General features: G+C 40.2%; 2 protein-coding genes across 9 annotated transcripts in view; one reads left to right on the forward strand and one right to left on the reverse strand.

The window, feature by feature from the left end:
- Nucleotides 1-115: 115 nt before the first annotated feature.
- Nucleotides 116-22407, reverse strand: elovl4a (ELOVL fatty acid elongase 4a). 3 transcript variants are annotated; one of them, XM_088409710.1, is made up of 7 exons: nucleotides 22006-22407; nucleotides 13251-13327; nucleotides 10410-10597; nucleotides 10119-10199; nucleotides 9746-9917; nucleotides 9403-9530; nucleotides 116-1396 (listed from the first exon to the last, which is right to left on the reverse strand). In XM_088409710.1, the coding sequence occupies exons 2-7, from the start codon at nucleotides 13315-13317 to the stop codon at nucleotides 1079-1081; spliced, it is 954 nt and encodes a 317-aa protein (XP_088265836.1). In that variant the 5' UTR covers nucleotides 13318-13327; nucleotides 22006-22407; the 3' UTR covers nucleotides 116-1078. The 3 variants fall into 3 exon arrangements, with proteins under 3 accessions (XP_088265836.1, XP_088265835.1, XP_088265837.1); XM_088409709.1 differs by having other exon boundaries at nucleotides 21983-22407; XM_088409711.1 differs by lacking the exon at nucleotides 22006-22407 and adding an exon at nucleotides 19455-20191.
- A 701-nt stretch (nucleotides 22408-23108) lies between these two features.
- The window catches only part of prelid3a (PRELI domain containing 3A), a 30454-nt gene continuing 26336 nt past the window's right edge, over nucleotides 23109-27226 (forward strand). For 5 of the 6 annotated variants that reach the window (XM_088410808.1, XM_088410807.1, XM_088410812.1 and 2 more), the window contains exons 1-2: nucleotides 23109-23422; nucleotides 27030-27083. In XM_088410808.1, coding sequence (XP_088266934.1) covers nucleotides 23391-23422; nucleotides 27030-27083 — 86 coding nt within the window. In that variant the 5' untranslated portion in view covers nucleotides 23109-23390. The remainder of the gene's footprint in view (nucleotides 23423-27029; nucleotides 27084-27226) is intronic. The other variant, XM_088410809.1, reaches the window with a different exon arrangement.

The raw sequence follows: 27226 nt of genomic DNA on the forward strand, positions 1-27226 counted from the left end.
TGGAGTATATCCTGAGGGAAAAAGATAGCGGTACACATTGTTGATGTTCCCCTGCTCCCACTCCCTGACAGTGTGGAGGAATTTTGGTGAGAATAATAAAAGAGTCTGTAAAACATGGTGTTTTATGTATTTCTTTATATCTGAAGCTTCAAAGACACAGGTCTTAACAGAGCAGTCTGGTGGTCTGTAAGAGAGTGTGAAGAGACAAGTAAAAGAAAAGATTTTTAAGGGAGTGAACTACAAGATGAAAGCCAGCCCTAAACACAAAGTAACATTTCTCTGTTCAACTTGCTTAACAGTGAGCAGAGTAGAATACATTACAAGGATGGCTACAGAAAAACTACACAATATTTATACAAACTACACAAATGTCTGTTGAACTCATCTGTCAATGTCGTCTCATGGTCAGTGAGTAACAAAATGTTGTACTAACTATATTCATTTTCCATTACAAGAGCTTTCTGGTAGGCTCTTTCCAACAATGAAGAAAAGTGACTTCTGCGGTATTACTTCTCACACATGCGCAGAAGGTACATAATTTGTTTGCATTGTTAAAGGATATTTATGGCATGCTGCTGGTTGCACCGATGCTACAGGAGCTAGGTGTTGGTCACATTTGGCCCACATCTGGTTGGTGTATCTAGGCATTTAGTGAGAGTTGTTCCAGCATTTTCATTCACAAATCACTTTTCAATAAAGACAAATGATCAACTTTATACAGAAATAACTGTGTACCACTTAAATGGGCCTGATTATATTTAAGTATAAAAAATAAATGAATAGAACTAAATTTAAAAATAAAGAAGCTTAAGAGAATGTTAAATATACAACAGGCAATGGCTGCCCTGGAAACACTTGGATCTGACGCGTGAGTATTTTGACCTATTTGTGAGAAGAGTAGCCCATGCATGACCTTTAGCATCTGTTACTAGCAAAACAAAACTGTCATCACAAGCCCGTTTCATCATGTCTTGAAATTAATACATAACACGTTTACTTCATCCAGCCTTCCTCATACTGGGTCTTCTGTAGGCTAACACAATATACTGTAACTCCAGGCAGATCTGGCTTGCCTCAATTAATCTCTCTTTGCTTTTCCTTTCCTCTTTCTCCTGCTACTGTTTTCTTGGGGTTTGTCATTTTTGATCTCTGTCATTGCGCCATTGGCACCTTTGCTGAGTCCATTCAGGATCCCGTTCGAGAGGGCCTTGCCTGCTTTGGAGGAGGAGCTGTCATGCCTGGGCTGTTGGCGACGGTAGGTCTTGTAGTAGAAGTTGCCGAAGAGGACAATAAAGGTGATAGCGTAGCAAATGAGGGAGTAATGCATCCAGTGGGGGAAGTCACAATCCACGTAGAGGGACAAAGCTGTGTGGCCTATAGTGACATGGAACTGGATCTGAGACACAAACAGTACATCAGATTGCATTAAAGATTTGCAGTTTGATAACTTAATTGAACAGAAGTCAAGCCTAGTCTTAGCTCACTGCTATCGTTTTGACGACAACCAACGTTATAACACCCTCAACATTAGTTCTTCAACTACTACAGTGCACTCTCAACTACGGCCTCTGGCAGCTGCTTTCTTTCCATCTTACATTGGTTCAACTGATAAACCCCCAACTGATTTTAACTTTCTTTTAAAAAATGCTCTTGACGAAGTTGCACCAGTAAAATTTAAAACTTGTCTGAAGAGGTGCACTGTGGTTTGCAGAGGAAACTGGCACATTCAAGCAATCATGTAGAAAACATGAGCGCAAATGGCACTCAACCAAACTTGAGGTCTTCCGTCAGGCTTAGTGCGGTAACATGCTCACTAAAAAGAACTCCAAATACATATTTTATACAGCAACATTGCTAAAGCAATGATAGCCGACCTACAGTAGATATCCTCATTGAGCTCAGAACATGTTTTTTTCTCAGAAGATTCAGCTCATTATGGACAAAATTAAGGCCACAGTGACTAAAATTCAGCGAATACCACGATTACTGAGATTAGTAGGGGGAGTCAGGGTGATAATTGCCTGATAAACTTTCCCATTTTGATGGAAGCATCACTTGAAAGCTTGACACAACTAGTTAGTGCATCAAAACACAAACTGCATGCCAGAGCCATTTCTTGGAAAACTCTTTAAGAATGGTTTCCAATTTTAGGACCGTCTGTCTTAAGTATTGTCAATCTATTGCACTCCTCTGGTACTGTAACAAAAGCTGGTGAGGCTGTTGTTAGTGTACCTGTTAGAATAATAGTACATAAGTTATCCCATATTGTTTTTTTACAATGTTGGTGGATTATTAGACATGGATTTTTAATAATAGTTTACAAGTAGTTTTCAATGAATAGAACATTGTGATTTTCTAGGAATTTCACAAATGATTATGTACATATGACATATACAGTAATCCCTCGTTTATCGCGGGGGTTACGTTCCAAAAATGACACGCGCAAAGTGAAATCCGTGAAGTACCCAGCTTTATTTATTTATTTTTTTTCAAAAATCAAAACCTGTTTTAAAGCCCCAAATGTGTTTAAAACAGTCATTTTAATATAATAATACAAAGTTGGAAACATTGTCACTCGCATATTTCACAGTCCCAGCTATGTCTCTTCTTCCTGAACCCGCACATTGTTATGAGTAGTTGTTTGAGCTCTTTCTTTTTCAGAGCAAGAAGATTTTTATAAACAGATATGCCCGCACATCGACTTAAAGTGAAGCATCTTATATCATAACAATACACTTGAAATTTCAACTTATTACAAAAGAAATCTAGGTAAAAGTCAGATTTCCAAAGCTGTGCATTTCTCAGTTGCTCTTGGTAGGCACACAGACGTGTGTGTTTCCTCTCTGCACGCCTACAGTCACGTGATTGGCTCACAGAGACCAAGCTGTCAATCATTGTGCTTACTAGCACGTTTGTAACGTGTGTGCTGAGCTGAGCGCACACGGGCATAGGAGAGAAACAGGGGAGACAAAAGCCAGCTTTTGGATCCTCTTGCCTTTTGTAATAAATTGACAAGTGAAAAACCAATACAGTACAGCGTCAATATTTTATTTCCAGACAACAGTAAAGCCCCTGAGTCAATCAGGATTCAGAGCACATTGCACTGTAAAAAATATCCACACTGTAAAAAATCTGTGAAGCAGCAAACCCGTGAAATATGAACCGCGATACAGCGAGGGATTACTGTACATTAAATATAACACTTGATTTACATATTTATTACAGCTGTTTCTTAATTATTGTGAGAAATCAATAATATAACCTTGGTCTTCACATAAACAGTTAGCCTTTCATAGTATTCAGAGCCAAAGATGTAGCTCTCAGTTTCAAAAAGGTTGGTGACTCCTGATCTACATGTTCTCGATGATGGTGATAATATCAGTAAGTATAACGTTAGTTTTCATTGCTATTCAGACATAAAAATAATTAGATATGCCTTTAGAAATAACAAATTCAAAGATTCAAAGAGATTTTATTGTCCAATGTTCAGTACTATACCACAGTGAAATTTTTATTTTGTTTACTTCCTGAGCAGACTACATTCCATAATTGAGCAAATAATAATTAACTGGTAGGAAAAACAGTCCTGAGGTCGCAGTGGTTGAAGTGCCCGGTGTGAGGAATACACCTCCGGATGTTTGATCTCATGTTTGCTAATGCCACGGCAGCAGCATGGTTTCCAGCTCAATCAGATTGGTATAGACTCTGTTCTATTTGCTATGGAGCGGTATCATGCCATTACTTGTTCTCGTTGAATCATTTCTCCTCCTCATTTGTTTATCATTCTTTCTTTACGTATTCACACTAATTTGCAGTTAATTTTGGAGTTACCCACATAATTATTCTTTCATTCAGCTATGATTTCCCGATCAGTTTACTTCTTTATTTTCCAGTTTGAGTATACCACTCCGTGTCTCTTGACATGACTAAGTATACTCTACAGATCCTATCATTATTGTTAAACATTTTCCCAGTTACAAAAATTGTTGTTATTTTGTTCCAGTTTCTGCTTCAAATTTCTGCTGCAGTTTAAAAATTTTACAGTGGCTGCATGACTGCTCTCTTTTGTTCCACAATACTGTTTGCGTTCATGTGCCTTATTGAGCTGGGTTTTGCGTTGGTTGGTTTATTTTTTGTGCACCTGAGGGGGACTCTGGTTCAGTGTCTCCCCACCTATTATGTTAATTGTGTCTTGGTGGATGTTTTTTTTCGATAGTTTATTTTGAATGTCACCCAGTGAGGATCTTAATTGTTAGTTACAGCATCGCTTTGAATCCTTATCATAATTGCTTATGTTGGCTGACGGTCCGGGCTCACTGAGTTTTATGACTTGGAATGTCAAAGGTCTTAACCAGCCGATCAAGAGAAAGAAGGTTCTAACATTCATTAAATAAAAAAAAGTTGATATAGCTCTACTTCAGGAAACCCACTCAGATAGTGCTGAGTACAAATAACTTTGCAGGGATTGGGTAGGCCACACCTTCGTATCTAATGGCAATGGCCAAAGCAGGGGCGTGTCAATATTAATCCACAGATACATGTATATTAAATTGGTCACAGAAGACGCAGGACACATTTTGTTGCTCCTTTCTGAGATGCAGGAATGCATAATTGTTAACGCTTACGCTACAAACATAGATGCTCCTGCCTTCTTCTGTCAAATGGAGAAGAAGGGATTGCTGACATGGGTTACCATCCTGTCATGGTGGGTGGAGACTTCAATCAAGTTATGGATAATATTTTGGATCACAGCACCCCTCCACAACGACCACTTTGGGTCACTGCCTTACTTCAGGGAATATGCAATGCTTTGGATCTCGTAGATATATGGCATCATATTAACCCAACAACCAGGGACCACACCTTTTATTCTTCCTCTCATAATGTTATGACTAGGATTGACTACTTCTGTATTTCGAAATCATTGGTTTTCTCAGTGACCTCTTGTAATATGACTTTGTGGCGACATTGAAATCAGAAATTAAGTTTTTGGTTGAGGTTAACTGGGATACAGCTTCTTCGGTTGGTGTTGCATGGGAAGCTCTCAAGGCATTTGTTAGGGGGCACATTATCCGTTATGCTCCGTTTAAAAAAAAAAAAAACCTCGTATGGCAAAACAGTTTGAAATGGAGACAAAAATTGCATTAGCAGAGACATCATTTAAGCAGGATATGAGCCCTACCAACCTCTCGTCCTTAGTAAAACTTAAGTACGAGTTAAACTCTATTCTGCCCCAGAAGGTGAAGTTTTCCCTGTTCCGTCTTTTGCACAAGCAGTTTGAACAGGGGGACAAAGCGGGCAAAATGCTTGCTAAGGATGTTAAAAGACTCCCAGAATGTCATTCCACCAATCAAACTGGATGATGGAACCCTGACGTTTGATCCCGGTGACATCAACAACAGGTTCAGGGAGTTCTACGGGACACTCTACTCTGAATCCTCCTCTACGCAGTAGTATGCTGGGGAGGCAGCACTAAGAAGAAGGACGCCTCGCGTCTGGATAAACTGGTGAGGAAGGCGGGCTCGGTTGTGGGCACAGAGCTGGACAGTCTGACAACTGTGGCTGAGCGACGAGCACTAAACAAGCTGCTATCAATCATGGACAATCCAACACATCCACTACACAGCATCATCTACAGACAGAGGAGCTGCTTCAGTGACAGATTGCTGTCACTGTCCTGCTCCACGGACAGGCTGAGGAGATCATTCCTCCCCCATGCCATGAGGCTCTTCAACTCCACCCGGGGCAGTAAAAGCTCACATTAAACTCTAAACCTCATACTCTGCACTGCACTATTCACTTTATACAAGCACCTTAATTATACTTGCACTAGACTCCAACGATTCACACTATTCTGTTTACACTGTTAACAAGCACCTTAAGTATACTTCTGTACTGGACTTATGTGTATCTTTGTGTATTTTATTTCTCATATTTTATATCTCGACTTGAGGATACTGCTGGAAATGTGAATTTCCCTACGGGGATGAATAAAGTATCTATCTATCTATCTATCTATCTATCTATCTATCGAATCAAGGACGGGACACTCTACTCTGAATCAAGGGCTGAGCCCCATTTTAACACTGCTTTCTGTACTCCCTCTCCTTGTAATCTCTCTCGAGGGAGCAAATAGTCATTCGATGCCCACTTCACTAGAGTGAAGAGAGAAATCCAACGTTATCAGAGGTCTTCCCGAAAGCAGGGTGCCAGGTCCCAACGGAATAAATTGTGAGTTCTATGCAACATTTGTAGAGGAGATCTCTCCCTTGCTCCTCGAGTTATACAATGAGGCACTGAATTGTGGGAGTCTTCCTCCTACACTGAATGAAGCTCTAATTACTCTGATTCTAGAAGGCAATAAGGATCCTCTTCATTGTAGGAACTTCAGGCCAACAAGTTTAATCAACTGTGACTTTAAGATTCTTTCTAAACTTTTGGCAACTAGACTGGACAATGTGATGACCAGTCGGATACACCCCGACCAGGCGGGTTTCATCCGATCCCACAGTGCCATTGACAACATAAGGGATTTGGTGGACGTCATGTGGGTTATCCAAAATAATCCCACTCTTGAAGCTCTTGGCCTAGCCGTAGTCCTTTCCTTAGATGCAGAAAAAGCATTTGACAGGGCAGAGTGGTGTTAACTTTTGGCTACTTTGGAGGCCTATGGGTTCGGTAAACAATGTATTTCCTGTATTAAACCTTTATATAATGACCCCAAGGCCGCTGTAATGACAAATCATCTTATATCACAACCTCTCAACGTCTCCAGGGTCACATACCAGGACTGCCCCTTAAGTCATCTGCTTTTTACCTTAGCGTTAGAACCTCTATCAGTATCTATTTGCAAGGACCCCAATTTCCCTGGGCTCAAAATTGCTGGAAGTGTTTATAAAATAATGCTGTATGCTGATGATGCTCTAGTGCTGTTTAATCAGCTGCAATCTTCCATACCTGCACTTCTAAGAGAAATAACCAGTTTTCTCGCGTGTTGGGTTATAAAGTGAATTGGAGTAAATTGGGAGGCCCTTCCATTGACACCTCACTGCCCTGTGAAACTGTTTAGACCTGGCGACTTTACATGGACACAGTCGGGCATAAAATATCTTGGGGTTCTGTTTCCTCACTGTCTTTCAGATTTAATCCGGGTCAATATTGAACCACTATTGGATTCTTTCAAAGCAAATGTTGAACGAAGGACTCCCTTGTTCTTGGCTCTCTGGGGTAAGGTTAATGTTATTAAAATGATTTGCACCCAAAGGTTCAATTATCTGCAGACACTCCCAGTAGGAATTCAACAAGACTTGTAACAAATTTATATGGAATGGTAAACTTCCCAGGATCAAGTTGCAGCGTCTGTAGAAGTTTACAGACCAGGGGGGACTAGGTGTTCCTGATCTGCTCCTTTATCACCATGCCTTTGGCCTGAGACATCTGCTTCACTGGGCCCTCCCTCCTGAAAGAGCACCCCCTTGGCATGCCCTTGAGAGCTTCATCTCCAGCCCACTTCCCGCGTGGCACTTGACTGTCACGCAAATTCCTGTTGTATTTAAGACTCATATCATGGTGTCTTTTTTGCAATATGTGTGAAAGAGGGTTGCATCAATACTAGGTTTTGATCCCAACCTTCACATATTGGCCCCTATTTGGAACAATCCAAGCTTGTGTATTGACAAGTTTCCATTTATTTGGGTTCCCTGTGTGGAAAGGGGCATCTTGAAGTTGGGGGATGGCATGCAATTCCACATCCTGGCTGCTGAGAGCGGTTTTGATAGTGCGGCGTGGGAATTTTCGCTGGGGGCTCAACCTACAAGGACGACTTAGCGGCCCGGGACGACACATCCAATTTGGAAGACAAGAGCGCGCCATGGAGCTGCGTTGCAACCCGTACGCGTTAGCAAACCAGCCGCACCATTCAAGGGTCATGGAGACTGGTTCCGATCCAGGTCATCGCGCCCTGGCTTCTCAGGCAGTAGGCGAGCCCATGCAGATTGGGGGGGCAGACTTACACCCACGGGGCGTGAGAAGCGCATGAGACTCGGCCTCTGCCTGTACTGCAGGCTTCTGGGGCACCAGCCACTTGCCAGATACGACCGATGAAGAGACAGCCTCGCCAGCACCCGGAGGGGCCAACGGGCGCCACCCGAGAGATGAGCCATGAACGTGAGTGTTTCTCGGGAGGGGAACTCACGTGGAACAAGTCTCGCGGTAAGACACGCGAAAGACTCCAGCTCACCGGGGAGGCAGGCTCCCAAGACAACCATGTGACTGTTGAGGTGCTAGTGGACGCTAGTGCTCCCAAACAAAAGGTTGGTAAAGTATGTTAAAATAAACATAGAACAAAGATTTTTCGTCACATGATCTTTAAGATGTCTAGTAGTGATATATGCATTTGCACTTACTCCAATTGGTTTGGTGATTTTCCACAATGAATATATACATTTTGTGACTGATCATAACACACACCTGTTCATCAACTATTTCACTTAAAAAAAAAAATCAAAAAATCTTGATTATTTCAAAGGGTTACGAATGGCATATGATTTGGATGTTTTCATGTCCAGGAAAAATTTGAGTTTAAATGGGTTAAACTGCATAACCCCAGCATTGACTGGACCAGACCCGCGATAACTAATTGGAGCACATTCTATCACGCCAATTGCCTCCGAGCGACGAGGTCGGGTGAGACGGTAGTCCCGGTGGTGGAGGAGATTAGTTTAGAGCCGTCCTGTTACCACGACTTGGGGGAAGTTTTTAGCAGGGACCTCGCCATGACTCTTCCGCCACACAGACCGTATGACTGCGGCATCGATTTAGTTCCTCGTTTATCGTATCCCCGCTGCTAAATTGTAGAAATTTCGTAGCCCGAACAAGAGGCGATGTGGGAATCCATTTCCACGTCCTTGGCGTCCGGTCTAACCCATCGCTAACCCACCTTGCCGTTTGGGGCCGGGTTTTTCTTTACCAGTGAGAAAGACCATACTTTGCACCCCTGTGTTGACTATCAGGGGCTTAACAACATCATGGTAAAGAACAGGTACCCCTTGCCTTTAATGGATTCTGTGTTTTCCTCCTTGCACTCTGCTCATGTGTTCATTTTGTCTGCGTCTCGGCCAACAAAATCTTGTTTGTTTCATTAACTTAGATTTGGGTGGCACTTTGATTGTAAATTGTTGTACATTGAAAATCAAATCAGAACAGCTAAATTTGTGTGCAAATTAAAATTACCATGTAACACATGGTACATGTAGTCATGTAACACATGTAATACTATTTTTCCATACATCCATACATCAAGTAACATTTAAATCTATACTTTTATAAATGCTAGTTTAGCACAAAAGTTGAATCACTGCCAAAAAAATAATGTTCTGGCTTCATAACAATCAAGCATGTTACCATCTGGACGATTGTCAGGTACTTTTTCCACCACAGGTACTTTTGGATCTTGGGGCCACAGGAAGCCAGGCCATAGTAGAGGTACATCAACACATGGATTGCCGCGTTCATATGTGCACCAAAAAATGCTGGAAAAAATAATTTAAAAAATTAAAATACTGATAAATTAGTCTGGTTTGTGTGCATTTTCGTAATGTTGTAATCACCAACCCTTACCATGTACTGTGAGGGTATTTTTTGTTTTTTTGTTTTTTTTAGTTGGGCTGACAACCAAATTACATATAGTGGTGAGGGACAAAAAGGAAAAAGTCTGCCATATGTTGCTGAAACATGAGCCACTCACACTGTCCTCCTGCCACCCATTTGATGCCGATCCACCAGAGTGTGAACATGGTGCAGTGGTGGTAGACGTGTAGAAAGGTGACCTGGCTGAACTTTTTCCTCAGGATGAAAAACACTGTGTCCAAGTACTCAATGCCTTTGGAGACAAAATACCACCACAATGCCCCTGCCACCTGAGCGGGATACAGAGAAAGACCCATACATTTATGATTGAATTAACCTGAAGTGGAAAAATTCTAAAGCGTTTACATCAACCCTATAAACCACTTTTGCCATGAAATAAAATAGAGGTGGTTTGCCATTAGGCCCTTTCACAGATGTGTGTACTTGTATATTGCAGTTTAGAATACATCACTGTGGCTCCTTGTACTCACCCTGACTTCATTGGGGTCATCTGAGTAGTCCACCCGTTGACAAATGTAGCTGTAGCTCGCTGCTCGGGCTGCCATAAAAAGCTATAGGATCAAAATTATACATCTTTTAAGTCCCATCCAGTGGAGTGATTAAACAAAATGACACTAAAGGAAGTGCAGGGAAAGCATCCAAAAAAAAAACAGATTATGCACAGATAAGGTTAATCTAACCTGCGAGACTAAGCTGTCCGTAATCGAGATAGAAGCAGATGACTTGATCCACATTTTTAAAAAGGCAACTAAAACATTTACCTCTTTGAAGATGAAGATGTTGAGGAAGACCATACTGAAGTTGTAGACAATGAGTGTTTTGCGAAGTTGGAAGGGCTCCCTGTTTTTCATGAATTTGGGCCCCAGCCAAAGGAACAGCAGGTAGGATGCGCTGATGGCTAACGTTGGCAAGGGATTGTCCATTAGAGGCCATTTCTCGACTCGCTTGTCTGGAAGAATGATTTACAATATTGAAATGGCCACTGTGGACCCAGCTACTGGTTCATTGAACAATGAGTCTACTAAAGCTAAACACTCAACATTTCAATCGAAGTTGTGCATATCAAAATCGTTGGGAAATTATGGTTGCACATATCTTCAGATGATCCAAAGTTGAGCTCAAGTATCAAAGGATTAATCTCAAGTGATTACCGAGTAATTACCGTGCATCATTTGCAATTGCATCACAAAACCTGAGCATATACTGCATGAGAGCACACCTGCAAGCATCGACAAAACCGACTATGTTTCTCTTTCTTTAGCTTTTGGTGACAATCATTTTAATAGCATGGAAATAGCATGAACAGGAGATAAATTTATGACGGGGAAAAGCAAGAATATTACAATAAAAGGCAGACTGGGCCTAATTTCCTGAAGGATTATGTGGCGTTAACTGGTAAAAATGTAAACAGATAGCTTCTGATTTATAAAGCACGCACAGAAGAATTGCTTTACTGAAGCCCTGCAGTATAACGCTAAGGGGAGTACATTGGCAAAGATCTGCGAAGGTAGCAGCTAATTTGATCTCATCAGAGTTTGTTCAAAGTTGCCAAGTCCACCCAGACAGTTGCTCAACATTCACCTGTACTACAATTGTCTGAAGAAAATTGTTGGACATTATCTGTGAGCCTGATGAGACCAAAGTTTTGTAACACCTTTGGATCATTCCGCAAGTACTTAAATCTTAAAGTATTAAACCGTATACAATAACTGTACTGTTATCCCTTCCCGTTTCCATCCGTTGACGGTAGTCTCACGGAGAGGTGTGGTTGGCCTCGCATTAGTGGCAACCAAAAGTCGAATTCGAGTGAAGTCGGTAGCTGATCAAACAAGATAACAAGCAGGATTTACACTTGAAATTCCAATTTATTACAAAAGAAATATAGGTAAGAGATTTACAACGCTCTGTTGCTGCACTGCTCTCCCTTCGCGTCTGCCTAACAGCGTGTATGTGATTTGCTCCTAACACAACCATCAACCAATGAGGGCAGGAGGTGTAATCTACTCTCGCTCAGGAGTTGTATCTACTCTTGACAACTATGGCTATCCATGTATGTGTACTGCAGTAATATTTGTCTTAAATATGCAAAGTATAAATACTTTTCACATTTAAAAAAATGCAGGTACCCACATACACATACATGAAAATTCTGTGGGGGTGGTGACGTTACGTCACAGTTTTTCACTCTTTGCAGGGGGTTTTCGGTCCCCATTAACCCTGAAAAACGAGGGATTATTGTAGTTCTCATTCATATATTTCACTGGTGGTGTTCATCCCACTCAGAATTCGAACCACTACATCACTCAAACCTGGTTTTGGGGAGCAAAAACCCTGAACCACCAATTCAGTGGATAATGTAATATAGCCCGGGAGATTTGCAAGTGTTGGACAAGCCCCCGTCGTCCAAATCTCAAATGTCGTGATAGAGTGATATGAGTGGGCTTTTGCAACAAATGTTCTGTAACCCACATCTATCTGGACGCTTCATTTTTGCCGAGCATATGTGTTTTTGTTGGTCTTTCCCTTTCATTTATGCTGTTCTAGTGATTTGTTTTGCAAAGTTTCCTATGTTTGTTTTAGCTTATCGATACATTGTTGGTCATGTGACATCACTGCAATGACTAAAATCCTCAAAATTTTATCAAACATGTCTATTGGCCAAGACTTGGTAAAGACTGACCAAAAACTTCACAGACTACCATCTCACACTATATAATCCCAATGATAGGAGCATGCAGTGCACTGAGACACATTTTGTTAGGCATCCCAAATACAACCTGCTGAAATTTGTTTCTTTCATAAGGTGTTCCGTCCCTCTATTGCTCTAGAGATCGGGAGAGAAACTGGGTTTTGTGTTAGGGACTCAGAGTCGAGCTGCTGCTCTTCCTCTTTGAGATACAACAGATTATGTGGCTCCATATTTGATTAGGATGCCTCCCTGTTGAGGTTGATGATTCAAGCGTCCTACTGAGTGGAAGACAGAGGGATGACCCCAGTCATGCTGAAGAGATTGTTGCTTTGTTCACACTGCAACATTAATTCAAATTGTCTTGTCTCTAAACAAAATACATCTGAATTTTTTTATGCAGTATGAATCGAAAATGTAATCCCTCTTCAGAAATGAAGCATAAAAGTGGACTTTTGTGTTGAGAATAGTGGTTCAGTCAGGCAGACTGTTCATGACTTACACACAGCATTTATGTGACATCATCTTTAGTAGACCTCTCCGTGAAATGAGAAGATCGAGAAGCGTCACCCTATAGCGCTAAAATATTTATATCTCCTACCGCCTCATCCCGCTATGAATGTGAGATGTTAGAATCAGTCGATACTTGCGAGACCTTGTTTATACATTTATAAACACTGTCTATTCCCATTAAAAGTTGTACAGTGTTTGTTTTTGTGATGTAAACTACTGCATAACAAGATCAAATTTGAAAAAGACTTTAAATTGAGCATCATACTCTGCAGCATGCCTAAGGCTACAATTTATTGTATTGTACTGTACTGTACTGTATTTGCTTATTATTGTTACAAATGAAACCCAATATACATGTATTTCAGTTTGCACTGTATGACAAAAATCCATTGTGATTTATCACCTGCGATGGTTAAGGTCCATTTGTAGATCTGTATGGTGTCATTAATAAGATGTGTGACAATCTCCATGTCTGATGATCTAAAATGAAGAAAACAGAGTTAAGTAGACTTTTAAACAATTGAGCTATACAAGATGAATCCTTAGCACATCGTCACAATTTGCGCAGTATGGTCCGAAAAATCATGGTTATTCATTGTGGTTTGCTTGTAATGTATTAAGATGAGTGAGCAGACTCAGCCAAAGGCAGATCATGAGCCAACCTTGAAGGATGCAGGATGTGATGGTACTTGCGGAGAACGTATGTGAATTTTTAATCGGGTTTCTGTAGATACAAGCAAATCTAATATAATGTATTTTAATGCCGTGACAGGAAGAATACAATTTTCTTTTCAAATTCAAAGCAAATCAAGTGAAACATGAAGGAGCTCATTGCTATATTGTTTAAACGTTTTACTCCTTTGCAAAGCATATGCCTTTACTTTTATAGTATCATGTTATTTTAAATTTTTCACAGTTAACCATAGTCATTACACGTTATCTCTTTACAAGCGACTTTGGTGGTGAAATTTCTGACCAGGAAAATAGCTGTCTAGCTTGCCAAAATGCTGCGCCTTACTGTGTGGTTGCCATGCTTCTTTCATGACATGACATTTAAATGCGCTGACCTGCTCGGTGAATGTGGGCATGTGTTAAGTCTGCATGGGCGGTATGAGGGCAGCACTCAATTAGTGATGTCTAATCTGGCAGGGCCTGGTTTTGACAAAGTTTTTTCTCAAACTATCTGCCACAAATATTGCAAAGACTCTAACTGATCATTTAAATTTGTCTATCTCCACAAAAAATGTTCCACTTTTGTGGAAACAATTATGTCACACCCGTGCTTATATCAGGTGACCCCTCAGATTTAAACAACTATAGAGCCATTTCTGATCCCTCAAGCTTTGCAAAATTGTTTGAGTTGCTGGTATTTACCAAACTTCGCCAGCTGCTTGCGTCCAATAATATACCCCGCTACAGTCTGGGTTTAGACCAAGACCTTGTACAATTACCGCCACTGTTAAGGTCCTGGATGAGGTACAATCAGCTTTTGGTAATAGGAAATTCTGTCTTATGATAGACAGTAGAGTTTATGATACAGCAGATCACAATCACCTCCTTAAAATCATTCAAAATATTGGCGTCAGTCATTACTTACTAATGTGATGTGAAGTTATTTAGCAGAGCGTGTCCAGTCAGTTAGACTGGGCACAGTAATATCCAATCCAATAATTATAAGCAAAGGTGTCCTAAAAGGATCAGTGTTAGGACCACTCTTTTTAATCTACATTAATAATATCTGTGATTGTATTAAATTCTCCTTATACCATTCTGTATTCCTCTGCCAACCTTTCAACCAACCTTTGGCTTTTGCCAATCTTTAAGAGAATTTTATTTCTTTGCAGAATGCCCTGATCAAGGTAAAACTTGTCCTAAATAGAAACAAAACTAAAACTAGAGCTGCAAACAGAGCTGTAAAGGGCCCTGGTATACCTGTGCATGTTGGGGTATTAACAGGTCGGGGTAAGAACAAGTTGGAGTATGAACACGTTTGGGTATACACACATTGGGGTAAGGGAACATTAGAACTAACTGTTTTAGAAAATGTCAAATTTCCATGGCATTTGATCAACTGGCTTTACAAAGTAAAAAGAAAACGCAAAATGATGTTATATTATTTTCTGCCACATGGTGGTGTTAGCACTACGATGATGAGTTTGTAATGAGTTCGCAGATGACTTCAGTACAGAACTCCTATCAAATATGTGAAATTTGGAGAAAGTGGGATTACGTGGGTTGAGTTACCACAGCTTTTATTGTTACAATTGTGTGACTTTGCGCTGCCGTATAGGCCACGAACATTATCAAAACATCGTACTATTTGGTGGAGGACATTAGGCATGTCTAAAGGCTTGTCAGAAAACATTTAAGCGATATCATTTAAACAGGCTGAGCAGAATACATAAAAACGTTAAAGATTTGCTATATTTATTGCTGCCACAAGGTGGCGCTCATACTATGATGAAAAATAGGCTTGTAGGTGTGTTTTGCATTGGACTCCCATCCCATATATGAAGTTTTGAAAAGATAAGATCATCTAGGTCCAATCACAGCAACTCTGTTTTGGCGAGGCATCAGATTTTGAGGTGGCATACAGGCCACACCCTCTATCGAAAAGTCGTAAAAGTTGAGAACCTTCATGTCCATGTCTCAAAGCTTTTCTGAACATTTTTCAGTTAATTTACTCAAACAGCCATCGCACAGTACATGAAAGCGTCAAGAATGCTTTTTTTGGTCCCCCACTATGTGGCTCTATATATAATTCGGAAATTTAACTTATAGCTGTATTAAAGTCATGACTCTTAATGTCTCTGCAAAGTTTCAAATGTTTTGAAGCTGTTACAGCTGAGTTATTAAGGTTTGTCACTCTCCAGCGAAAGAAATATTAAACATAATTAGATGCACAGCCCCCCGTCGTATATGTCAAGGGATAGTCAAGATTTTGGAATAATTGTGCCCCTAAGTCTGATAATAGTCCACGCCAAATTTTAAGTTGATCGGGTGAAACGGTTAAGACAAGAAGGCAGTAGTTTGAGACCGGCAAATGTCCAAGAACGGGGCAAAATTGCACATTCAAAAATTCATAACTGTTTTTCTGTACATCGTAGCACATGACTCTCTCTGACTTTTTTGCAGGTTTTACAGTCCTACATATGCCTAAAAGGTTTTGTAGCTGTACGTCAAAGCAAACAAGATTGGCTGTAATATTTCAATTCTAATGACATTTTTTCTGCCACTAGTTTACGCTAGCACTACGATAGAAAATACATTTGTAGGTGTGTTCTGCATTGGACTACCAAATATACCAAATATATACCAAATAACAATACCAAATATATGAAATTCTGAGAAGAGAAGACCATCTGGGTCCAATTACAGCAACTTTGTTCGTTTTGACCTCAAACTGTGAGGCGGGGTACAGGCCACGCCCATTATCGAAAAGGCATAAAATTTGAGAACCTTCATGTTCCTTGTCTTAATGGTATTCTGACCAATTTTCAGTTAATTTACTCAAACAGGCATACATGAAAGTGTAAAAAAAGACAATTTTCCTGTAGAAGAAACTCATTTCGGCCGCTTGTACCCAGAATCTCTTTCTTTTGGTCAGGGCCCACAGCTCACGACCATAGGTGAGGATAGGAACGTAGCTTGACCAGTAAATAGAGGGCTTTGACTTTTAGCTCAGTTCTTTCTCCATCATGACAGACTGCTACAGTGTCCACAAAAAAGCAACCGCTGTACCAATCCGCCTGTTGATCTCCCCTTCCATCCTACTCTCACTCGTGAACAAGACCCCAAGATACTACTCCTCCATTTTCCGACTGAAGGTCATGGTCTCAGATTTGGAGGTGCTGATCTTCATCTCGCCTCTTTGCACTCGGCTGTTAAATGCTTCAGTTAGAGTTGGACATCAAGGCCTGAAAAGCTAACAACACCACAATGCTGAGACCCCCAAACTGGACCCACTGCGCCTTGAAATTTTGTCCATAAAGGGAACAGAACCTGTGACAAAGGGCAGCCTTGACGGCATCGAATCCTCACTGGAAACAAATTCGACTTACTGCCAGCAATATTGACCAAACTCTGACATCAGTGGTACAGCGATCAAACAGCCCATATCAGATTTTTTGATGCATCATAAGCCCAAAGTACCCCCCACAGAACCCCCAGAGGGACAAGGTGGAACACCTTCTCTAGGTCCACAAAGCACATGTAAACTGGTTGGGCGAACTCTGATGCACCTTTGATGATCCTGCCGCGGGTGTAGAGCTGGTCCACTGTTCCATGGCCAGAACGAAAACCAGACGGTTCCTCCTGAATCCAAGGTACGATTTTGTGACGGACCCTCCTCTCCAGCACCCTCAAATAGACCTTATCCGGGAGGCTAAAGAGTGTGATCCCCCTATAATTGGAAAACATCCTCCGGTCCAGGTTCTGCAAAGAAAGATGTGTTGGTGAAATTGAGGAGGTCTTCCAAGTATTCTGCCCAATGGCTCACGACATCCCAAGTTGAGGTCAGCAGCGCCCAACTTCCGATGTACACAGTGTTAATGGTGCACTGGCTCTTCCTTATGAGATGTCAGCTGGTGGACCAGAATTTTCTCGAAACTGTCCAGAAGTCGTTTTCATGTCCTCACCGAACTCTTCCCATACTTGGGTTTTTGCCTTGGCGATCTCAGAAGCTGCACTCCACTAGCCCAGTTGATACCAGTGGGTTCCGGGATTACCAGCACAACAGGCACTGATTACATTATGGTCAAAACTCCGATCAGCCAACTCGATAATGAAGGTGCGGAACATGGTCAACTCTACTAAATGTCCCTCATCCCGTGATGTAGGAGAAATCCTGCCGGAGGTGGGAGTTTTAACTCTTTCTGACAGAGGATTCTGCCAGGAGAACACCCTTATGTTTGAACACAGTGTTTATTATGGTCAATCAGTGACAAGCACAGAAGTCCAATAACAAAGCACTGCTCAGGTTCAGATTGGAGGGGCCGTATTTCCCAAGCACACCCCTCTAGGTCTTACTTTTATTGCCCACGTGAGCATTGAAGTCCCCCAGCAGAGCCAGGGAGTCCCCGAAGGGAGCGCTCTCCATCTCACCCACCATGGACTCCAAAAAGGGTGGTTGCTCTGAACTGCTATTTGATGCATAACCACAAACAACAGTCAGTAACCATCCCTCCACCTGAAGTTGGAGAGAAGCTACCCTCTCTTCCACTGGGGTAAACCTTAATGTACAGACGCTCAGCTGGGGGGCAATAAGAATGCCCATCCCTGCTGCGCGTCTCACCGCGGGCAACTCCAGAGTGGAAGAGAGTCCAACCCCCCTCGAAATGACTGGTACCAGAGCCCAAGCTGTGTGTGGAGGCGTGTCCAACTATATCTAGTCAGAAATTTTCTAACTTGTACACCAGCTCAGGCTCCTTGTCAAAGAGGTGACATTCCATGCCCCAAGAGCTAGCTTCTATAGCCAGGGATTGGTGCGCCAAGGTCTTCGCCTTTGGCCACCACCCAGCTCACTTTGCACCCAACCCCTATGGCCACTCTCACAGGTGCTGAGCCCAAGTTATCCTTTCGGGCTGAGCCTGGCCGGGCCCCATGGGTGCAGGCCCGGCCACCAGGCGCTCATCAACGAGCCCCACCTCCATGCCTGGCTCCGGACGGAGAGCCCATGTGACCTGCATCCGGGCAAGGGAAATTTATGTCCAACTGTTTTTCTCATCATAAGGGCTATATGAGCCATGCTCACCTCGGACCTGTTTGCCATGGGTGATCCATGGGTGCTCCTTGAGTCACAGAAACTCCTCCACCACGGAAAGGTGATGGCTCAGGGAGAAGACAAAAGCACTTATGATTTTCTTTTTTTCAACTGCTCAAAATATTCAGTGGCATCAGACCTATCTATACAAATATAGAATTTTTTTTTTAAAAAACAACGCATAACATTTATGGACAATAATAGCGGAATTATGCAAATAACATAACTAACTTTGTTGTGTATATATATATATATATATATATATATATATATATATATATATCTCAAGGGTCAGAGGTGCACATCCCAGCTGACTTCGGCAGCAGGCAGGGGACACCCTGAACTGGTTGCCAGCCAATCGCAGGGCACACAGTGACCAACAACCATTCATGCACCCGATCATAGTATGTCCTATACACCTGCCATGCAAGTTTTTGTATTGTGCGAGGAAGCCGGTGCGGTCTCAGGGAGAACATGCAAACTCCACACAGGAAGGCTGGACCAAGGTGGATTTGAACTCGAGAACTGTTTGATCTGTGAGGCGGACGTGCTATTCACTGCGCCACCGAACTGCCTCATTTTCAATCAGTGGACCAATAATTGCGGATGCTGACACAACAATTACTAGGCAGTTTATATGTTTATTCATTCATTCATTATTTTTTTATTTTATCAGCCCTGCCCACCAGTCACTAGGCAGGTTTTTGTAAAGGTCTATCCTCTTAGCTGCAGGTTTGCACAAAGTTTTGATTGGACGCTTGAAAACACCCTCTTCCAATAGGATTCTATTCAAACAATGAACTTTGACCATCGATTTTGAACATCAACTATTCAGTTGATACTTACGCTTCAGTCACTAAGCACTTTTTGTCAGCAGACTGACACGTCACATCACGCACACAGTCTGTAATGTCGTCTTTTAAAAGGGAGCGGGGAGCAAACAGCTGTCACGGTCTCAAGCAACACATTTGAAAACATTGAGGCCCGCTTTCAAGACTTGCAGGCCCAAATTCATTACATTTTGCCGAAATCAAGATTCGCAGGCTACCCTGTTTTCCATCCATCCATTTTCTATAGCCACTTATCCCCACAGGGTTCGCAGGCTTGCTGGCGCCTATCTCAGCTGGCTTCGGGCAGTAGGCGGGGGACACCCTGAACTGGTTCCCAGCCAGTCGCAGGGCACACAGAGACGAACAACCATACACGCACCCATTCACACCTATGGACAATTTAGTATGTCCAATTCACCTGCCATGCATGTTTTTGGGGTGTGGGAGGAAGCCGGAGTGCCCGGAGAGAACCCACGCGGTCTCGGGGAGTACATGCAAACTCCACCGGTGCCAGGTAGATTTGAACCGGGACCTTTGAACTGTGAGGCGGACTGCGCCACCGAGCCGCCCCGGCTACCCTGTTTTGAACATGCAAAACTAACACGGATGCGGACCTTTGCAATAGCAAGACAAACACAGACACAGAAGCACACACCGGCGCCAATGCTCTAACACATATATTTCAAATAATGGCACAAACTGGAAAAAAAAAAAAAACCTTCTTGCACCAATGTAAAAATACACATACATACTCATCTTGCAATCTATATTGTGTTTATTGAATAACGTACTCCCACTATGCAGCGTAAATACATTTCACTAACCATGCTCTCGGGCCACCTACTGAATTGGTCGTGTTAAACATTAAACGTTTCAACTCATTGAGTTCTTTTTTGACTGACAGTTGAGGACCCATTAAAGGGATTCATACAGTAATCATGAGAAATGCATGATAAAACAACAGGTTTCCAGTATATGGAAAATGTCTATTTTATAATAGACTTCAATGGGATAAAAAATGGATTCAAATCATGTTGCAGGGTATAATTTTCTGAAACATTTAGAGATTAGATCTTTGTGGCCTTTTGAATGTTGTCCTCTTTTGACATTCCAACAGAATTTTCAGCTCTGTAGTGTTTTTTTTTCCCCCCAATGCTTTATCTCAGATGAAAAACAAAAATAGCGGCAAAGTCCAAAAAGTGTCACCCAAAAAATACAAGAGGTAAACATGTTTCAGGAAAATATAAGTTAATCAAACACATTTTATGTTTAGTAGGTTATTCAATTTCATTATTTTTAAAACCCTTATTTTCCCCCATACTAGAATGGTTCAACCCAACTTGTCACGTGCCACCACTTGGTACCTGTTAAAGATTTATTTTGTGAACCGTTCTCTACTATGATAACAAAAGAGGACACTTTAAGTTGAATATTTTTCCGTGGACAATTATTTCTTTGTAACTCTCACTTTTTGAGGTCTCACACTTTTATTATTGTTTGTGCATGGAAAATAATGAAATTGAATAACCAACTGAACATAAATTGTATTTTATGAACATTTAATTTTAATAAATAATTAATTTTAAACGGTTTTTGCTTCTTTTATTTATTTATTTATTAATTTATTTATTTTATAAGTCGAAAGATTTGTTGGATCCGAAATGTTTTTGTTGCTCTTTTTTTTGGGGTTCTGTTTGAACCGAATGGTTTGTTTGACCATTCAAAAGTTTTGTTTGAAACAAGAATTTTTTTGTTTGAACTCAAAAGTTGTTTATTCTTTTTCAAAAGGGAATCAGGAATATTGCCATGCTTGAATACTCTGTAGCATAATTTCAAATTGTTGTATGTAATAATAAATAATAACACTGAAACACGACAAGGATTGTCTCGTTACCATAACCATCCCAACAGCCTTTTACAGTCATTTAAACAACCGTTATTTCTGTTTTGCGATTACATAATTGGCAATTCATCAATTTGATGTGCACTGAAGATGTAATAATATTTCGGCCGTTTTAAGAGCATGCGACAAAATAGGAGTTGGACACCCCTCTGTGGTCAAGCTGTATACGCGCACAAAAACAGGGAGCACGGACAGCGCATGTGTCAGCACATTTTTTGGTCAGAACACGAGCACATGCAGTAGGCCTGGACGCAAGGAGGAGGGAGGAGGAACCACAGAAGGACATTTGGCTTGATTTAATGCTCCTTCAAAAAATAAGGCTATTACACTCCTAAATACCCCATCACCAATACCTCATTCAAACAAACCTGCTGCAGCATGTCTTCGGCCTCTTATCGGTTTAACTCTTCCCAAAAATGACAAGCCAAATCACGATGTGTTACGGCGAAGTCAAATATACCGCAAATGTAATCTGATCCTATACATATGCATTCTGCAACACTTGTCCGTTCAGCTCGGAATGATGAATTGACACATCGTATCCGTTAAGATATTTGCGGGTTCAAAATGAGTGTGTACAACAAGAACGGCACAAAATTCATATTTATCTTGCTTTCTACGCCATTTAGGAAGCCCATTACCTCTCCGTCCTGTTGCTCTTTACCTTCTATGATGACAACCAGCACAAGGTCTTGCTGCGAAAAATGGTCGGCTAGTGTACGTTTTTTTTAAAAATAATCAGTTGTTCAGTATCCACGGCGAATTAGATGGCGATGGCACAAAAGAGGCGTCCAATTGCCTCTTCTGCAGTTGGTCCACCTCTCACGATACCTTCTCACACACGAACACACATTATTTAATTGTGCTGCATTCATATCAATATTTCAAAATAAAGTAGTATTCCTAAAAGCGAATTGACGCGGCGACCCTAGTAAGGATAAGCGGCTATAGAAAATGAATGGATGTTACAATTTATTTTTGCAAAGCTCATCTTATTTCCGGTTTCCATATATCCGTAATGTGGAGCTGGATTCATCTCATGGGTGCGTGAGGCTGATGGAAGGATGCTTTGAACATGCACTTAATGGCGAGACGAATTCAGTACAAGTGGCCCAGGGACATCGTCAAGCAGACCGAGGTACAACAGGAACACAGCAGTTGCGCTTTTTGATGGATTATTAAATCTTCGTTGCGGCATGGTTTGCTTATCACTGGGAAAATCTATTTGTTTAATTAATTTAAACGTTTTCTTCTGATATAAGTGAGCAAAATTTTGTTGCCTTCTCCTGCTGATGTAATGATAGTAAACGCTATCTTATCAAAAAAGTTCATTCCATCATTTTGTAAAGACCATTCATGATAGTTTATCGAAAACAGGTGGCTTTCTAAAACAAAAATATTGATTAAATAAAATTGTACATGTTCATTTAATGTATTAGTATTTCACAAATGACTAGTAGTTAATATATAGCTTGAAAAAAACATGTTATCTAAATAAATTCTAGGTTTTCAAGGCACATCACATTTCACAACTGCTGCGTTCGACGTGAAAACCACTCTATCACGAGTGTCAGGGTCAAATTACGTTTTGATAACAGTTTTGCTTCAGAAAAATGCACATCACGTATTATCATTAGATGAGGCTAATTGTTAATGTATTGTATGTACCGGGATATGTATTGTAGCTATACACAAGGCATAGCCACAGTGATTGTTTTATTTTGAAAATCAAACGAGACTTCAGTATCTAGCTTTGGGTGACTTAACGGTTGAGAGCTAGCCCAGCGTCGGCATTTGCTCTTCGTTTTCCTACACGTCATTGCAACGCCTTCCGTGCCCCCTGGTCTCGCGGGAAAAGGATGATCGCATTGCAAGTGTTTCTTCTTCACGTTGATGCTCAAAAGCAAACGAGCATCTGGACTAACTGAATTGATGGTGTTGGATCCAGTTTACCTACTGATCATACCCACAGCAGGATATGGTGTCCTGAAAGCGGTCAGGCCATAGAGGGCATTCACAAGAGACAAGGTCACTACTTCCGATAGAAAAATGAAGATTTGGAGCACGGAGCACGCTTTCAGGTATTCTTCTTCTTCTTCTTCTTCTTCACTAACAAGTCCTATTTAAAGCGAGACAGTTCACTGATGAACGGCTGTGGGTGTTGATAAATCTGACATGAAATGGAAGTGAACACTCATTTACGGTATGATAACATAACAGAACACTAAGCAAAGATCATGTCCCAATTTTATTTAAATGGATATACAGTATTTTAATTGGCCACAGCTTCACGTACCACACACCTGTAGTCTAATGAGCTGTACCCAAAACTTAATTATGGCAGAATTGTGCCACAGTATAAGAATTAGCACCCACAGTTCTAAGATTTAAGACCCAATCACTGCTCAGAACCTTCTTTGTGGTATGTGCATGTTCTTCCCAATGTTTGTTTAGCTATTCTTCAGGTTAATGTTAATAGAAGACTTGACTAATCATCCAAATATGTGAGTTTGAATACATGGATTTGTGTGTTGTGTACATTGTCCATTGATATAACTGATAACATTGACATAACAAATCAAAGTCAAAGTCAAGTTTATTGTCAATTTCTTCACATGTGCTTAACATACAAAGGAATCGAAATTGCGTTTCTCACTATCCTCTGCGGTTTACATGTACATTAACAAAGTGCAGGTGAGCAAGACCAGACAATCCTAAAAACTAGATTCTTATCTATAGTAATGTAATGTGCTGTATGTTAGATCTACTTTGCCTAGTGTTGCTAAACTAATAACTAAAACTAAAAACTAAATACAAAAACCAGGTATGGCAAGAGTACCCCAAGACAAGACATAAGTAGCAGCATATGACAAGACAATCCAACAGTACAAGACAAAGCAAGTCAACTCTGACTGTGGTTCTCCCAGTTGTGTGCATTTGAGGTAGTTTTTATAGTTCTAAGTGTAATTGCTAGTGCAATAGAAGTATAATTATGAATAAATATGGCAGCGGCAAGTCTGTGCAAATATAACTACAACTGTGAGTACTACAAAAACATTTTATATATATATATATATATATATATATATATATATATATATATATATATATATATATATATATATATATATATATATATAAAAATAAAAACAATGCACTTTCAATCATACATCTTAATAGTGGAGGTTTCAACATTTGTTTTCAAAATCATACAATACCTAAGTAGAATAAAAGTAAAATAAACACATTTCAGAAACTTGGCTGGATAATGAGAAAGTAAATGATGTGGAAATGAATGGTTATAAATTGTTTACGATGAGTAGGAGGAACGAGGATGGTGGTGTAGCAATTTATATGAATGAAAGACAAAGCTGTAATATGATTGAAGGCCTGATATACACTACAGATAATATTATGGAATGCTTGACAATTAAAATTCACATAAGGAAAGTTGTGATAAATTGTGCTAAAATCACCCGCCTGTTTTTACAGTCCTCCAAAATCAAATAGATAAAAAGGATAACAAACTTTTTATAAAATATTAAAAAAAAATTAAGAACACAAACATGTCATTGCTGTCCTAAAGATGCATCTTGAAAAACAATAAACATTTTCTAAAATGAAGAACAAAAGATGTTGAGTAAAATTATAAAAAAATATAAAAATAAACTTGTAACTATTACAAGAAAAAGTAAGCAAGAACATAATCATGCATTACGGGAACAAAACAAGAGTAATACACAGGAAACATGGAAAATATTAAATAGCATTATAAATAACAGGTAAAAAAAAAAAACCTATGCACATTATTTTATAAATGACAAAAATAATGTTACTGATAAAATAAAAGATATAACAAATGAATGTTATGAATACCTTATGCATGCCAGTAATACATTAGCAAAAGAAAGACCCAAAAATAAAATATGAAATACAGGAATGTATTGAGAATAACAATCAAATATGTTGCTTTGTGCTCTAAACCATATAGAAATATTGAATGTTGTTAAAACATTAAAGAGTAGAAAAAAATCCATCAACTGGAATAATATTGCGATGGCATGAATAAAAATACTATATTTATGAAGATAGGTCTCACAAAATAAAAGCTTATCAAAAATATTCATTAAGAAAATACATTAGTTTTAAATACTGAACCGGTCAGCATTAGTCAAAACATCTTAAAATATTGAAACTTTGCGAATGAATTTGGTATTATTTTTGTATTCGTTTAAAATATGAACCACAAATGCGCACTTGACTTTTTCCTTCTGTTCATGACGAAAGCCAGTTGTGCATAAATTCTCTTGATGAGCATCTGTTAAACCATGGAGAGATAAATGGCTGGAAACTATTCATTTTTTGTGCCACGAAGGACATTTCTGCACATTTCTGCAACCTGTTCTTACCATGCTATTAGGTTTATTTATAAAACAAAGATCATTGTCAAGATGACAATGCTTTGAAATCAATAAATTGCAAAAGTTCTGTATGTAATGTTTTGTTTTGATTTTGCGCACACAATTTAGTAGCGTGTCATGCATGAGCTGTTCCAAACACTTGAGACGGAAAGGAAACACAGCCGACAAGCATTTAGTCCAACATTACGTCATCACTCCGGACACCCTCCCTTCAATCCAGTGTTTAGATTACCAATAACTTGCACTACATTCACATGCCTTTTTCATATTTGTCAAATACGAAATAGGCTCACAGGTTGTAGTGGATGCTGCGTGTACCAAATACAGTACAGACAAATACAGATATATAATACAGATTACAGAAAACATATTGTGCCAAATAGTGCAATGATTTCTTGACAGCAAGCACAGCCATTGGCCGAAGGACTGGCAAAGTTTTTAAATTTACACACATCTGCGTAAGACGTTTTAGGTAGAAAAACATTTGAAAGCACTGATAAGCACTGATACTCCCCTTATATCAGCATATATATATATATATATATATATATATATATATATATATATATATATATATATATATATATACAGTGAGCCCCCGGTTTGCGAACTCCCTGTCGAACTTTTCAGCTTAAGAACGTGGACCACGGCGTTTTTTGTTCCCCTCTTACGCACAAACCTTTCGTCTTACGAACAATCTAACATGCCGGTCAGTGTGTCCTCACTATTTTTTTCACTTTGCTGCGTCTACAAATTAACTATTCTCTAACTATCACTATATAACGTGACACAGAAACGCCAATATGCTATTGGTCTTATAAGGTCACAGTCACGGTCCCAGTCACGGTCTCGGTCACGAAGATGCCGATATGCTATTGGTCGATTAAGGTCACAGTCCCGGTCTCAGTCACGGAGACGCAGATATGCTATTGGCCGGCGTCCCGTCAATCACAGAAATGCCGATATGCTTTTGTGAAGACTTTGCAAACTTTATCTGTTAGACATGGCTTCTAAAATTGCTAGTGGTGGTAAAGGAAAAAGTAAGAGGATGATGACAATAGAAACAAAGCACGAGATAAAAAAATACGAAGGAGGCGCACGCATAGTTAACCTTGCTCGGCAAGAATTTCCTTGCCAAGGGGACAGACCTCGGTCAACAACAAAATGGAGAGGCTTCTTCTATTATGGATTAAAGAGAAGGAAATTGCAGGTGATAGGTTCTCCTTTGAGAAAAGTTATCGTTTAAGAAAATAATTTAATTCTGTAGGTTCGTCTCTGCTCCCCTCCGCCTCCACTCAGCTCAAGTCACGTCGCCCCAAAGGTAAATGTCAGTTTTCCTTTGTATATTTATGTTATTTAATTTAACTGTACAGTAGATTATGTTACTAATTTTTAATATGTGTATAAAGTCGTGATGTTTTTACCTAAGGTTTTTGCACGCGTTGCACGCATTCACTAATTAAC

The sequence above is a fragment of the Hippichthys cyanospilos genome, chromosome 3 (genome assembly GCF_059441005.1).
Source record: "Hippichthys cyanospilos isolate Australia breed blue-spotted pipefish chromosome 3, RoL_Hcya_1.0, whole genome shotgun sequence".
NCBI lineage: Eukaryota > Metazoa > Chordata > Actinopteri > Syngnathiformes > Syngnathidae > Hippichthys > Hippichthys cyanospilos.

Excerpts from the sequence above, each read along its gene's own strand:
- elovl4a (XM_088409710.1), bottom strand. The coding sequence starts at position 13,317 with ATGGAGATTGTCACACATCTTATTAATGACACCATACAGATCTACAAA. Across the intron at positions 10,598-13,250 it reads ATGGACCTTAACCATCGCAG|ACAAGCGAGTCGAGAAATGG; the intron begins GTGATAAATCAC and ends TCATTCTTCCAG. Across the intron at positions 10,200-10,409 it reads ACATCTTCATCTTCAAAGAG|CTTTTTATGGCAGCCCGAGC; the intron begins GTAAATGTTTTA and ends TTGATCCTATAG.